This window comes from Narcine bancroftii, chromosome 6, assembly GCF_036971445.1.
Source record: "Narcine bancroftii isolate sNarBan1 chromosome 6, sNarBan1.hap1, whole genome shotgun sequence".
Classification (NCBI taxonomy): domain Eukaryota; kingdom Metazoa; phylum Chordata; class Chondrichthyes; order Torpediniformes; family Narcinidae; genus Narcine; species Narcine bancroftii.
In genome coordinates, this window is record NC_091474.1 from 184,228,750 (window position 1) to 184,244,245 (window position 15,496).

General features: G+C 40.6%; 1 protein-coding gene across 7 annotated transcripts in view; it reads left to right on the plus strand.

The window, feature by feature from the left end:
* Window positions 1-15,496, plus strand: part of tpd52l1 (tpd52 like 1) — a 35,064-nt gene that overhangs the window by 9,393 nt on the left and 10,175 nt on the right. For 6 of the 7 annotated variants that reach the window (XM_069886918.1, XM_069886919.1, XM_069886920.1 and 3 more), the window contains exons 2-3: window positions 1,489-1,589; window positions 3,688-3,836. In XM_069886918.1, the coding sequence (XP_069743019.1) occupies window positions 1,489-1,589; window positions 3,688-3,836 (250 nt within the window). Of the gene's footprint in view, window positions 1-1,488; window positions 1,590-3,687; window positions 3,837-5,502; window positions 5,573-15,496 lie in introns of all 7 variants that reach the window. The other variant, XM_069886924.1, reaches the window with a different exon arrangement.

Below are 15,496 nucleotides of genomic sequence, written 5' to 3' on the forward strand. Positions count from 1 at the left end.
GAAGGTGATGCTGAGCTGCTATTCTGGACCAATACAGATCTGCTGGTGAAGCATGTTCATTCTGCATACTGTATCATAGGGCCACAAGTGACAATGTAATAATTACATTGGTCAACAATTTTTTTTCAAAAGGTTTTCTTCCTGAGAAAAAAATTGGGGATTATAATAGACAACTTTAAGCTAAACATAAATATAATTTCAGATTTTCTGTATCACATAGGGAGTTGGAGAAACATTAAATTAACTTTTATTGAATTTAGCATGTTTAATCGCATAATGACTAACATTGTGTTAGTCTGCCTGACCTAAAAATGGTTTGCCGCTGATTTTCATTTGTGTCCAACAATAGTTGGCCAGCATTGATGGATTCCAGTTACCCCGATACCATTTTTCCATGGTGCAATGTCCTTGTGAAACCTTTCATCATGTTTGTCACTGACTGCTCCAAAGTCAGCAGGGAAGAAGTCCAAGTGCGAATGCAGAAAATGAATTTTTAATGGTATATTGCACTTCATGGTTTTGTATGCTTGAAATAAACTGTGAGGCAGCAGTTCTACTAGCTGTATCACCTTGCCTTTAAAGCAATAGCTATTAAAACATGACTTCATTGCTTTGGTCAAATAGGTTATATCTAAAATAAAACTACGTGATAGGCAATTTTTAAGGTGATTTTCATGATCAGCATCTCAAAATCCATAAAATACACCCAAAGGTGTTCAAGAAGCAAAATCTTCATTGTCCAGTGTTATCATTAATGTTGCTTGAGGGATAATGATTAGCCAAGAAACAAAGCTGGCATAATTCTTTCTTAAAGTAGAAAATATATTTTTTTAAACTGTAATTTTAAAATGTACTGCATGCAATCTGCCAAGAATATTATTTTCAATATACTTTTTAGACACCCCAATAAGAAACTGATACTCTTGCCTTTGGCTATCATCTTGGAACTTAAAATTATAAACCATTATTTGCCTAATATGGGAATTCTGGAAAGGCCTAGAAAGAGTATCTGTATGTTCAAACTTCAGCCTGTAACTGCTTCCTGATGAGGCTTGGAAAAGAAAATATCCATCTGCTTTGAGCATGGCCCTGACTTCTGAGCAAGATGGGCAAGGATATAAAATTTTCAAACCATATGTTGCCTTGGCACTGCCTTCCTTTCTGGCCAACATTCTCAGTTCTATCACACAATCTGTTGTCATAGTTTGGGAATTTACGTTAGTAATACATTAAGTTAATATTAATTTTCTAACATTCAATATTGCTAGCTTGAACATGAAATTGATAATATTCAGTTGGAAACTTGATGATGTCAGTGTTTAGTCCCATTCAAAACACATCTGATAATTAGATTGTTTGCTAGTTTACAAAATTACTTAAGTTGGAGCACTAACATTTTAATCATTTCTGAGCGATTGCAGTCTATTTTGACTGACTGAAAAGGGGTTGATAGATTGGGTCTTTAACAATTTTCTTGTTTTCTCACAGCTATTCTTGAAACTGGATGCTTTAATTATCCAGATGCCAATATTGACCTTGGCATTCAGCCTGAAGAAGAAAAGGAAGAACTTCATGAGGAATTGGCCAAGGTAACATAGTGTTATAAGCCCAGAGGACCCCAAAACCCAGCAGCAATAGATATTCACCAAGACAAATGGTTACTTAAACAAAAGTTGCTTTTAATTATCTTTAAACCTGAAAATAGAAGCACACTTTTACTTAACTCTATTGACTTACTAACCTAACTTAACCCCCTTCTAATTCTAAGTGCACATGTATGTAATGTGTGTGTAAGTTCAGAAAAGTTGTTTGGTTCACAGTCCAATCTCACTTCTCATTCCTCCAAATTCACTGGTTGCAGGTAATTCTTATACTGTGCACAGAATTTAACATTTATAACGTTCACCAGGCTTTGGTACTTGAAAGGTAAATTGTTACCACTCGGGAAGGTTCTTGTCGATTTTCAGAGAGAGATTTGTTGTTCCAGGACATCCACAATTGATGTACTTCCATCAACCACTCCAGTGTCTTGCTAACAAAACTTGTCCCGTCAGGGTTCTTCAGATGGTAACCTCTTTCTTTCAGTTCACCACAGATTGCCTTTTTGTTTCCCTTATTCCAAGTGAAACATTAGACAGCCAGACCTCTCCTCTTGCATGAACTACAAGGGCTTTGACCAGGCCATCTTCCAGTCAGGCTTGCTAGCTAGTCCTGTTCCAGTCCCAGCTACTTCTGCTGGCTGTAACACTGTGCACAGTGGTTCCAGCTGTGTGGGGGATTATGGGTGGGGAATATAGCCATTTTGCCCATTTATCTCACATTGAGCTGCTGGCACCAACGAGTGGTCCAAATGCCAAAATGCTCCAGTGAGGTGCTAGAGGCCAGAGTAGCCCAGGTGGGCGGCCGACAGGGTGAGCTGTCACAGCCTGCCCTGGCTGCCTGCTGACAGCCCCGCCAGCCACCCTGTAATAGTACCTGATCAGCTGCTCGTATCTTATGTCAGGTGGAGCATTTTTTAATGGTGGGGGATCTGCAGTGTTAGTGCTTGCCCTAGGGCACCATTTTACCTAGATATGCCACTGGCAGTGTCTTGCATGTATTGGATACATTGCTCTTAGACTAGTTTGAAAAGCCATCTATTAAGTCTTCTATGCTCTAAATCAGCCATTCTTAACCTTGTTTTCCCTATGGCCCCCTTAGGACTTTGCTCAAAGTGTATAGGCCCGCTTCCCTGTGAAACAGTCCAAGTTTTGATTTCTTCTGTACTTCTCTCTCACCAGCCACATTAAAAAAAATGTTATGGGAGGTGAAATGAAAACAAGGCTTTTATTTAAATGAGCTGTGGTATCCGGGGTGGGTGGGTGGGGGGGAGGTGGGAGAATGTGTAGGGGGCCCTGTTGAGAGTGGATGCTCTCAGCCATTTTATTTGCATCCAATCAAGAATAAATTTAACTCATCTCAGCATGGGTGAACTGGAGAATTTCAAAATTCCTGTATTGAGATAATGCAGGTCATCTAAGAATTTATGCCTAGATCCATTTTAGTAATCCCCTTTTACCTATTCTTCAAATAAATATCTGTTGAGTTCTTCATTGTCCCTTATTGAGGTTCTGTACAGGCCAATCAGTGAATATGAATAATCTGCTGAGGCCTAATCAGGGTTTAGTCATTTATATTCATTAGAGGCGTAAAAAGTTGTTCTTCTCTCAAAATATCTAATTTTCCTTATTTATATGAGAAAAGATATTTAATTAAGCCTGCACGGTTTCCTAACTCCAAAAGAAATGGGCCAATGACAATTTTTCTCGAGCAAAATATTTCAGTAACAATTGGATCTAGAGCAGTGATTCTCAACCTTCCCTTCCCACTCACATCCCACCTTAAGCAATCCCTTACTGATCACAGAGCACTTATGGTATAGGGTTTGCTTAAGGTGGAATGTGAGTCTAGGGGGGCAGTTTGAAAACCACCGTTCTAGATGAAATCAAAAGGAAAACAAAAAATGAATTTACACTATAAACATTTTGGAGGAAAAAATTGTTTTTGGATTTTAAACTAATTTAATTAATCTTAGATAGTGGTCTACTTTCAAATACATTCTGATTGTCCAATGGATCAGATGGAAATAAGAAGTTACCTTATTTAAATATGTATTTGTACATGTAAATTGTTTCTGTTTAATATCAGCTGGAAGATGAAATCTATACGTTGCGAAAAACTTTGATTGCCAAAGAGAAGCATCTAGTTGAAATAAAGCAGAAGATGGGTATTACCCCACTGAATGAAATAAAACATAACTTAAGAAAAAGTTGGCATGATATGCAGACTTCTATGATGTAAGTTTTTGAATGATAGAGTGAGCTCCTATTTAATCTTCATGTGCAATAAATATCTTCATTTTTACAGACTAATATTTTATGCTTTAAACAACTTTTATTGTAGGACACTGATTAAATTCTAATGGACTCATATTCTTATGGTAGCTCAAAAATGGGAAGTGTCACATTGGCACTGCTAAGGTCAATTGTCTTCAGAAATAGAGATGTAGGAAGCTGTCTGTACAAGTGTGTTTTGGGTGAAAATATTTTTTGAATTTTAACATATTTCCTCTTATGGTCAAAGTATGAGTATGTTTACATGAAACTTTAACCCAGAATCAAGGTGCATGAAAACTGCAAGTTCTGAAAGACCCAAAAATATTTTTGTTATGAGATATTTATGATTTGAAGTTAGATATTTATTGGAGTAAGTTTTTGTGTAGTAATAGCAGTAGCAAAGAAATGTATGGCCATAACGTGGAAACTAGATAATAATGTGGGGTTGAATAGATGGCAAATGGGCTGATCTCGCCTCAAACCGTGCATCTTGGCGCCTCACAGTTTGGCGGGCAGCAACCTCCTTTGAAGAAGACCGCAGAGCCCACCTCACTGACAAAAGGCAAAGGAGGAAAAACCCAACACCCAACCCCAACCCACCAATTTTCCCCTGCAGCCGCTGCAACCGTGTCTGCCTGTCCCGCATCGGACTTGTCAGCCACCAACGAGCCTGCAGCTGACGTGGACTTTTACCCCCTCCATAAATCTTCGTCCGCGAAGCCAAGCCAAAGAGAAAGAAATGGAATTACAAAACTGTATGCCATTAGAGAAAAAAAATGATTAATTTACAGAATCAACCAGAAAATTTTGATTTGGAAACCTTATATGGATTTTATTGGTAAGAGTTCATTTGCAGCGTCCACTTCCCTAACTCACCCTTGTACCCGATGTGCCTGCTTGCACCATTATAGTTTTTGTCTCCTACCATGTAGAAGATAGGCGACTACTGGTATCTGAGTCCAACTTGGATCCGATATTAATGTCTAGATAGTTATTTAGCAGTGGAGTAATTGAATATTGTTTGACGTCTTCCCCTGCTTGTCTCCCGTGTGTTCAATAAAGTTACCTTTGATTGTAACACTTGTGTCCAGACTCTTCTCTCTGTGAACCCACTTTTCAAACACAAAAGGAATCAACGTAGATTACTTTTTTCTTACCATTTCCTTTCTAATATTGTGAACAAGTCAAAGAATGGTGCAGAGTATGACACTTTAATCTGCTAGTGGGAAAAAAAATCATAAAGTTTTATCAATTATATCCCCAAAATAACTTTCCTTGATAAAGCTGGCAAAAAGGTTTGCAGATTGTTGAATGATCATTTTGAAACTAGTAATATTGTTCATTTATTAAATTACTAAAGGGTAAGATAAAAACTATATCAATTTCTGATGTATATTTTGTTAGACCATCATGCTCTGCACAAATGACTTTGTAGCATTTTGTCAAGTCGTTGTGCGTAAGATTCTCAGTCTGGTGTGAGTCATGAATCAAATTGCTCCAGAGACGTTGAATAATAGTTTCTGGGCTTCTTTTTGAATCATTTGGCTTTGATTAGATTGTTCATGCCTTGTTTTAGAACCATTGAAGATTGCAGCAAACATAAAGTTTGTCTTCCTTATTCTCTCAGGTTCATAATGATGATGCTCTCTTTGCTTCACCCACCGTATCCTACGGACTACCCTCAGCTTGATGTGCAGGTACCATCAAACCCTCGTTCTCAGTTCCACAGCTCCAAACCTCTCACCACCCTCTTCCATGGACCTCTCCTACACTTCATCCTCTGATTCTATGCACATCCGGCGTCCTCAGCGACCTCCCACATGGGTCCTCACTCTGGCCCTGGTGGTTTACGGGACCGAGCTCCTGACACGGGTTTCCACTTTGGCCTCGGCAACCTATAGGATCGATCCTCTGACATGAACTTTCACCCTGAACCTGCCAACCCAAGTTTCACTCGAGGGTCTCAGTCTCAGTCCCAGTGACCTACAGGATCGAGCCTCCGTCATGAACTTTCACTGTGAACTTGGCATCTTACAGAACCGAGCTTCAGACATGAGTTTTCACCTTGGCCCCTGCAACCTTCACAACCGAGCCTCGATCACGAACTGCAACCTTGGCACCGAGAGTCCATGGGCCTCTCTGTCTCCACCCTCTGACTTTCTCAATCCTCCTCTCCTTCACTCGGACCCTTCCTATCCTTCATCCCACCCCAGCACCCTCCACCCCATTGAACCTCCCCCTAACCCCTGCTTGGTCTTCACCATCCCCTTCAACCTTCCCTTCTCAGAGACTAAACACTGTGTCATCAGCAGAGGCCTCACCTTCATCCCCCTTTGCCCACACCCCAAGAGTTCAGTACATGCCATGATGCTGAACTCCTTTACCTCCATGCCTACTTCTACACCATAATTCTCCACCCTCACGATTCTCCACACCCCACTACAGATCCATTCTCCAACTTCGATCCTTCTTCCAACTCCTGGACACCTTGTTCCAGTCTTCTGCCTACTCTGGACCTTTACGTTTCCAACTGCTGCCAACCATATCAGCTTTACTACTCCCCTCACTTATTCCAATCTCTCTCCCTTGGGACGTCTATCCCTCCACTCTTTTATTTTGAATATTTTATTTTTGGGGTTTTTTTAAATATAGTTAGTGACATTTTAATTATACAATATATTAAATTTTTTCTCACAAACAAAAACAAAACTGTCCCTCTCCCTCCCCTCCTTCCATATATTAAGATCCATTCACCATCAGAGCTTGCGTATCTTTTAAGTATGTGGAGTACAGTTGGGGAAACTACGTTTTTGTATATATAATAGTTACTTTTATGCTCTTTTTTCGTTGCTTTTTATTATTGTATTTGTGTCCTTATGTGCTACAGGTATGGTCTCCAGACCTTTACAGTGTCATATTTATTCTTTTAAGTTGTATGTAATTTTTTTTTCCATAGCTATACAGCTGTTCATATTCGCAGTCCATCGTGCTTTGAGTAGTGGGGAGTCGGACTTCCAAGTGATCACAATACATTTTTTTGCTACTCCCAGTGCTATTTTTATAAATGAGATCTGATATTTGGTCAATTTGTTTCTTATTTCCATGAAATTACCTAATAGATATAGCTCTGGGTCACACGTGAAGGCAACTCCTGTTATCCTGGTTAATTTTTCTGCGATTTCTTGCCAAAATGGCCTCACTTTCATGCACAAACTAAGTGGCATGTAGAAAAGGTCCTGTCTCAGTCCCACATCTCTGAAATTTTGGCTTTTGATCTATGTAACTTTTGTGGAGTAAGATATAATTGGTGTAAACAAAATTATAGTGAACCAGTCCATATCTTGCATTTATAATTGATGTCATGCAGTTCTTACACCAATATGACCAGCTTCTTTCTGAAATCACCACACCCAAATCCGACCCCCATCTTTCCCTTGACTTTTGCTACCCTATGTTCGCTCTGGAGTGCATAGTACATTTTTGTTATAAATTTGGGTGTATTCCCCATCCAGACCATTTGTTCAGTTTCGCTAATTTCAGGTGGGGTCACCATTGGTCCCCATCTTTCTCTTAAGAATGAGCTAAGATGGAGAAAACAGAAGGACCCATTGGCCACTCCGTATTTGTGTTTTAATTGTTCAAAGGACATAAGAGTTCCTTCCATGTAACAGTCCTTAATATATCTTATACCTTTGTCACACCACAAATTTATAGCTTATGTTCATAATCAGTAACACATTTTTACACAATGGTACTTATATTGATATCCCTACTTTTTTTTCCTATAAATTTCTTGCCCCATTCTAATTATATGTATTAGAATGGGGTTATCCATCTTTTTCTTTTGTGATTTGACATACCATTTATAGATAAAGTCCTTTGCTTCCCCTTCCATCGTTGGGTACATTCCCATTTTAACCCAAGACGAGGGGGTTGTCTTCAGTGAAGAAGGCATCAAGAAATCTAGCCTGTACAGTCAGGTAATATTCCCAGCCCAAATCAGTTTTTCCAATGCAATTCTTGGTACCTTATTATTCCATAGAAACTGTCTAATATGGTTGTTTAGTAGCTTTAAAAAGTTTTTAGGTAACAGAATAGGCAGCGATTGGAGAAAGGTATTGCAGTCTTGACGTCACTTTCATTTTGGCGCAGTTAACCCTTCCCACCAAAGTAATCTTCATTTCTGTAGGTCTCTTTCTATCTTTCAAAGCAGAGGAGCATCATTTAGTTTGTACAGATTTTGCAAGTTAATGTCAGTGACAACTCAAAGATATTTTATTCAGTCCGTCTTCCATTCAAATTTACTTCCTTTGTTAGTATCTTTCATATTCAAAATTTGTTAATGGGATTTCCTCACTTTTATCCATATATATTTTGTAGCCTGATATGCTTCCATATTTCTCTAGTCTTCCTTATAATTTTTCCAAAGATTTAGCTGGTTTTGATAGGTGCAATAGCACATCATCAGTGAATAGACTGATTTTTTGTTCTTCTTGCCTGACTTTGAAGCCCTTTATATCTGGATCCCTTCTTAATATCTCTGCCAGCTGTTCAATTACTAAAATAAAAAGCGCTGGGGACTGGCGGCATCTGATTAAATAATCTTCCTAGACTATTTGATGGATGCTTGATCCGTATGTATCAGTTTTGGTAATTATTGTCCTAACCTATTAGCCAATGCTTTCGCTAGTATGTTATAATCAGCATTTAGCAGTAATATTGGTCTGTATGATAAAGTTTTTTTTGTGGGTCCCTGTTCTTTTTTTGATAACACTGATAATTGCAGTTGAGAATGACTCTGGGAGGGTCGAGGTTTCCACAGCTTGATTCAGGAGATCCATTAAAAGGACCATAAATAATTATTTGAATTGTCTATAAAACTCAGGTGGAAATCCATCCTCTTCTGGTGATTTATTAGCCTGTATGGTGCCCAGGGCCTTTCGATTTCTTCCCTTGTGAAGGAAGTATCTAATTATATCCTTTCTCTCTCTTCCAGCCTTGGAAGTTCAGCATTCAGCAAAAAAATTTCCATTTTGTTCTCATCTAGTAATTCTGATGTGTACAGTTTCATGTACTATTGTCTAAAAGCATTGTTAATTTCTTTTTTATTATATACTAGAGAGTCTGTTTCTGGGTTTTTAGCATTTATCATTCTTGATGACTCCTCTGCTTTAATTTGCCAAGCTAAAACTTTGTGTGTCTATTCACATAGAAACATAGAAGATAGGAGCAGGAGTAGGTCATTCGACCCTTCGAGCCTGCTCCTCCATTCAACGAGATCATGGCTGATCTTAAAATTCAGTACCCCGTCCCCGCCTTCTCTCCGTAACCTTTAATACCCTTATACTGAAGAAATATATCTAATTCCCTCTTAAATATATTTAATGAACCTGCCTCTACTGCCCTCTGTGGCAATGAATTCCACAGATTCACCGCCCTCTGGGTAAAGAAATTCCTCCTCATCTCGGTCCTAAATGGTTTGCCTATTATCCTCAAACCATGGCCCCGGGTTCTGGATTTTCCCATCATTGGAAACATCCCATCTGCATCCATTCTGCCCAGTCCTGCCAGAATTTTATATGTCTCTATGAGATCCCCTCTCAATCTTCTAAACTCCAGGGAGTACAATCCCAATTTGTGCAATCTTTCCTCATAAGTCATTCCTGCCATTCCAGGTATCAGCCTGGTGAATCGCCTCTGCACTCCCTCCATTGCAAGAACATCCTTCCTTAGATAAAGTGACCAAAACTGCACATAATACTCCAGGCGGGGTCTCACCAAGGCCCTGTACAGCTGCAGTAAGGTATCCTTGTTCCTATACTAAAAACCTTCTTGATATGAAGGCCAACATACCATTTGCCTTTTTAACTGCCTGCTGTACCTGCATGCTCGCCTATAGAGACTGATGTACAAGTACCCCTAGGTCTCTCTGCACTTCCCCATCTCTTAATCTATTGCCATTCAAATAGTAATCTGCCCTCCGGTTTGTATTACCAAAGTGGATAACCTCACATTTATCCACATTATAGTGCATTTGCCATGTATCTGCCCAGTCCCTCAATTTATCCAAATCACACTGGAGCTTCCTGACCCCCTCTTCCGTGCACACAACCCCTCCTAGCTTAGTGTCATCTGCAAATTTGGAGATATTACATCCAATCCCCTCATCCAGATCATTAATGTAAATTGTGAACAGCTGGGGTCCCAGTACAGATCCCTGTGGTACCCCACTGGTCACCGCCTGCCACTCAGAAAATGAGCCATTTATCCCAACTCTCTTTCTTCTACCTGCCAGCCAGTTCTCAATCCACATCAATACTTTGCCCCCAATCCCATGAGCCTTGATTTTGGAAGCCAGTCGTTTATGCGGGACCTTATCGAAGGCCTTTTGGAAGTCCAGGTACACCACATCCACTGGCTCTCCCCCATCTATTTTACCTGTCACCATCTCAAAGAATTCCAATAGATTTGTCAAGCACGATTTACCTTTTGTAAATCCATGTTGACTCCGTCCGATCCCTTCTCTGCTACTCATATGCTCCGCTATTACATCCTTAATAATGGATTCCATCATTTTGCCCACTACTGATGTAAGGCTCACCGGCCAATAATTCCCCGCTTTTTCTCTACCCCCCTTTTTAAATAGTGGGGTAACATTAGCTACCCTCCAATCCATGGGTACTGATCCTGAGTCTATCGAGTTCTGGTAAATAATTCTTAAAGCATCTGCTATCTGAATGGCCACTTCCTTGAGTACCCTAGGATGTAGATTATCAGGCCCTTGGGATTTATCTGCCTTCAATCCCATCAATTTCCCCAAGACCATGTCCTTAGAGATACTGATTTCTTTCAGTTCCTCCCTTGCATTAGTCTCTATGTTTCCCAACATCCTTGGGAGGTTATTTGTATCCTCTCTTGTAAAAACAGAACTAAAGTAAGAATTTAATTGGTCTGCCATTTCCTTATTCCCCATTATATATTCCCCTGATTCCGACTGCAAAGGACCTACTCTGGATTTCACCAATCTTTTCCTCTTGACATATTTATAAAAGCTTTTGCAGTCAGTTTTTATATTTGCCGCAAGCTTACTTTCGTAATTTATTTTTGCTCTCTTGATTAATCCCTTTGTCCTCCTTTGGTGCATCTTGAACTGCTCCCAGTCTTCGGTTGCAGTACTTTTTTTGGCCAATTGATATGCTCTCTCTAAAATGCTGTCTCTAATTTCTCTTGTTATCCACGGTTGAGTCACCTTTTTTGGTTTATTTTTATGCCAAACCGGTATAAACGATTTTTGCAATTTCTCCATTAGATCTGTGAATGCTTTCCATTGTCTATCCACAATCAACCACCCAATCAATCTTACTCAACTCCTGTCTCATACCATCATAATTCCCTTTATTTAAATTTAGGACCTTAGTCTTGGTTTTAATTTCATCACTCTCCATGTCGAGTGAGAATTCAATCATATTGTGATCGCTCCTGCCCAAAGGGCCTCGCACAACAAGATTGCTGATTAGCCCCTTATTATTGCATAATACCCAATCTAAAATGGCTTGCTCCTGAGTTGGTTCCTCGACATATTGGTCTAGATAACCGTCCCGTAAACATTCAAGGGATTCCTCCTCCTCTGTATTTTTACTAATTTGACTAGTCCAATCTATATGCAATTTAAAGTCTCCCATGATGACAGCTGTTCCCTTATTGCACGCTTTTCTAATTTCTCTTTTAATGCCTTCCCTCACCTCTACACTACTATTTGGAGGCCTATATACCACCCCCACTAACGTTTTCCGCCCCTTGCTATTCCTCAGTTCTACCCATATAGATTCCGCATCTTCTGAGTTAATATCCTTCCTGTCAATCGTGTCGGTCCCTTCTCTCACCATCAATACTACCCCACCCCTTTTTCTTTCTTGCCGATCCCTCCTAAATACCCCGGGATGTTAAGTTCCCAGGCTTGCCCACCCTGCAGCCATGTTTCTGTAATCCCAATCAAATCATATTTGTTTATCTCAATTTCCACAGCTAATTCATCTACCTTGTTCCGAATGCTTCTTGCATTAAGATATAAAGCCTTCAGATTTGCTTTTCTCACCCTCCTTGCTCTTTCTGATTTTTTACTTTTGCTGCCTAACCTAACTTTTCCTGTTTTATCTTTTCTGTCCTTTGCCCTGTCATACAGGTTCCCAACCCCCTGCCAAATTAGTTTAAACCGCACCCGACGGCTGTACCAAACCTAGCTGCCAATATATTGACCCCTTTTGGGTTTAGGTGTAACCCATCCTTCTTGTAGAGGCCATGCCTTCCCCAAAAGAGATCCCAATGATCCAAGAAGCCAAACCCTGTCCTTTACACCAGCCCCTCAGCCACACATTCATTTTTCTTAACCTTCCATTTTTGTCCTCAGTTGCACTTGGCACAGGTAGCAAACCAGAGATCACCACCCTGGCTGTCCTATTTCTTAGTTTCTGTCCTAGCTCTCTGTAATCCTTTTTCAGTACTTCCTCCTTTTTATCTATGTCATTGGTACCCACATGTACCAAGACATCAGGCTGTTTGCCTTCCCCTTTTAGAATACCCTGGACCCGATTTGAGATATCCCGCACGCTTGCACCAGGGAGGCAGCACACCATGCGGGCATACCTATCTGGCTCACAGAATCTCCTGTCTGTATTTCTGACAATGGAGTCCCCAATGACCACTGCATTCCTCTTTACCTTTTGGTCCACCATGCCAGGCTCAGTGCCAGTGACCTGGTCACTGCTGCCAGCTCCTGTCAGGTCATCTCCCTCAACAGCATCCAACAAAATATACCTGTTACTGAGAGGGATATTCACAGGTGTGCTCTCCATTTTCCTCATAGTATTGTTTAGTTTTTAAATGTAGCTTTTTCTGTCCTATATGTTTGTCTCCTTTCTTCTTCTTTGGCTTGGCTTCGCGGACGAAGATTTATGGAGGGGGTAAAAGTCCACGTCAGCTGCAGGCTCGATTGTGGCTGACAAGTCCGATGCGGGACAGGCAGACACGGTTGCAGCGGTTGCAGGGGAAAATTGGTTGGTTGGGGTTGGGTGTTGGGTTTTTCCTCCTTTGTCTTTTGTCAGTGAGGTGGGCTCTGAGGTCTTCTTCAAAGGAGGTTGCTGCCCGCCGAACTGTGAGGTGCCAAGATGCACGGTTTGAGGCGATATCAGCCCACTGGCGGTGGTCAATGTGGCAGGCACCAAGAGATTTCTTTAGGCAGTCCTTGTACCTCTTCTTTGGTGCACCTCTGTCACGGTGGCCAGTGGAGAGCTCGCCATATAACACGATCTTGGGAAGGCGATGGTCCTCCATTCTGGAGACGTGACCCACCCAGCGCAGCTGGATCTTCAGCAGCGTGGACTCAATGCTGTCGGCCTCTGCCATCTCGAGTACTTCGATGTTAGGGATGAAGTCGCTCCAATGAATTTTGAGGATGGAGCGGAGACAACGGTGGTGGAAGCGTTCTAGGAGCCATAGGTGATGCTGGTAGAGGACCCATGATTCGGAGCCGAACAGGAGTGTGGGTATGACAACGGCTCTGTATACGCTAATCTTTGTGAGGTTTTTCAGTTGGTTGTTTTTCCAGACTCTTTTGTGTAGTCTTCCAAAGGCGCTATTTGCCTTGGAGAGTCTGTTGTCTATCTCGTTGTCGATCCTTGCATCTGATGAAATGGTGCAGCCGAGATAGGTAAACTGGTTGACCGTTTTGGTTTTGTGTGCCCGATGGAGATGTGGGGGGGCTGGTAGTCATGGTGGGGAGCTGGCTGATGGAGGACCTCCGTTTTCTTCAGGCTGACTTCCAGGCCAAACATTTTGTCAGTTTCCGCAAAACAGGACGTCAAGCGCTGAAGAGCTGGCTCTGAATGGGCAACTAAAGCGGCATCGTCTGCAAAGAGTAGTTCACGGACAAGTTTCTCTTGTGTCTTGATGTGAGCTTGCAGGTTCTTGTCGTCCTGTTCTTTGATAATTCTTTAATATTCTTCTCCAAACTGTTCCCTCTTAAGATTTTTCGTATATGATATAATTTGTAAGTGTGTCCCATATCAGGAAACTATTATTAGTAGGCAGCAGATTTGTGTCGCAAAATATTTCCATCTGTCTCTTTATAAATTCACAGAAGTCTCTTCTTTCAAGCAACGTAGTATTGAGACGCCATCTGTATACATTCTCTTGTTTTTTTCCATTGTTGCTATAATGGTCGGATAGAAGCCATGCTTCTCTATAGATTTTACATACCTTCTAGGTTGATCAATTGAGGTATCTTCTATTAACACTGGTATATTTTTATTAATTACAATAGCCTTTGAACCTAAGGAAGACAATATTATTTGTCTCATCCATCCTCTTTTTAATTTATCATGTTCCAATTTGGTAAGATATATTTCCTGCAAATAGATTGTATCCACTCTAATTTCTTTAAGTATCCCAAGACCCACTTCCTCCTCACCGTCCCATTTAGCCCATTACTATTAAGAACAATAAACTTTAGTGTTTTATCCATACTATTTTCCACACATATATTGTATAACAATAATCCCAATTTTCTAAATACACATATATTTCCCCTTTAAGAAATACACACTTCCCTAACTCTGTTGGTGATATTGACAATAGTACCCAGAAACCCACAATAAATGCCCACATGTTCTTCTTCTGAAGAGGAAACCCTCTCTTTGGGGCCATCTTTTAAAATCGCTCCTCTCCCAGTGCCATCTACCCCCATCCCCCCAGTTGGAGTTCCCACTTCGCTGTTTTCCTTACCACCTTTTTGTCTTTTCTGAGTTCTACATATAAACCAATATTTAAAAAAAAAAATTTAACAGTGAAAACAAGACAACTCAGTACTATTAGTCCCATTTTGAAATGTTTTTTTTCAGTCCTTTCAGCTGGCAACTTTAATCGTTTCATAACTTCCTTAAAAATTTTTCCACTTTATTCTTGAAACTTCGTCGATTACCTTTTGAGTCATCCACCCTCAGTGTTGCTGGATAAATCATTGAATATTTATCGGTTGTCTCTTTTCCTCATCAAATTCTTTTCTTTGTTTGACCAAGGCAGAGCTGAAGTCCTGAAAACATTACTTTTGCATTGTCCATCACTAATGGACCAATATTATTTTTTTGAATATTCATATGATGCTCCCAAGATCGCATCTCTCTCCCGGTAACAATAGTCTTACCTTCTAGCTTAGTATGTAGAGTCCGGTGAGCCCTTTCAATTTACAGCTTTGCATTTAACTTATTTTGTCCTGGCATTTGTGAGAGCCATGTTTTAAAGAAACTCTCCACCTCTTTTGGCCTTCCACTCTCTCTGCAACAATCTGAACCTCACCATCAAACCTGCAGACAAGGTGGCACTGTTGTTTGGCGCTCTGACCTCTATCTGGCCTAAACCAATTGTCATCTCTTAGACACCTCCTCTTACCCCTCCAACAGGACCCCATCAAACCATTGTATCATGCACCATCTCTGAACTCACCACTTCTGATCACCTCTCTGGCTTAGCCTCCAACCTTATTGTTTCCCAACCCTCCACTACCCTTTTCTATCTCCTACCCAAGATACATAAACCCATGTGTCCCGCCAGACTCATTGTATCCATGT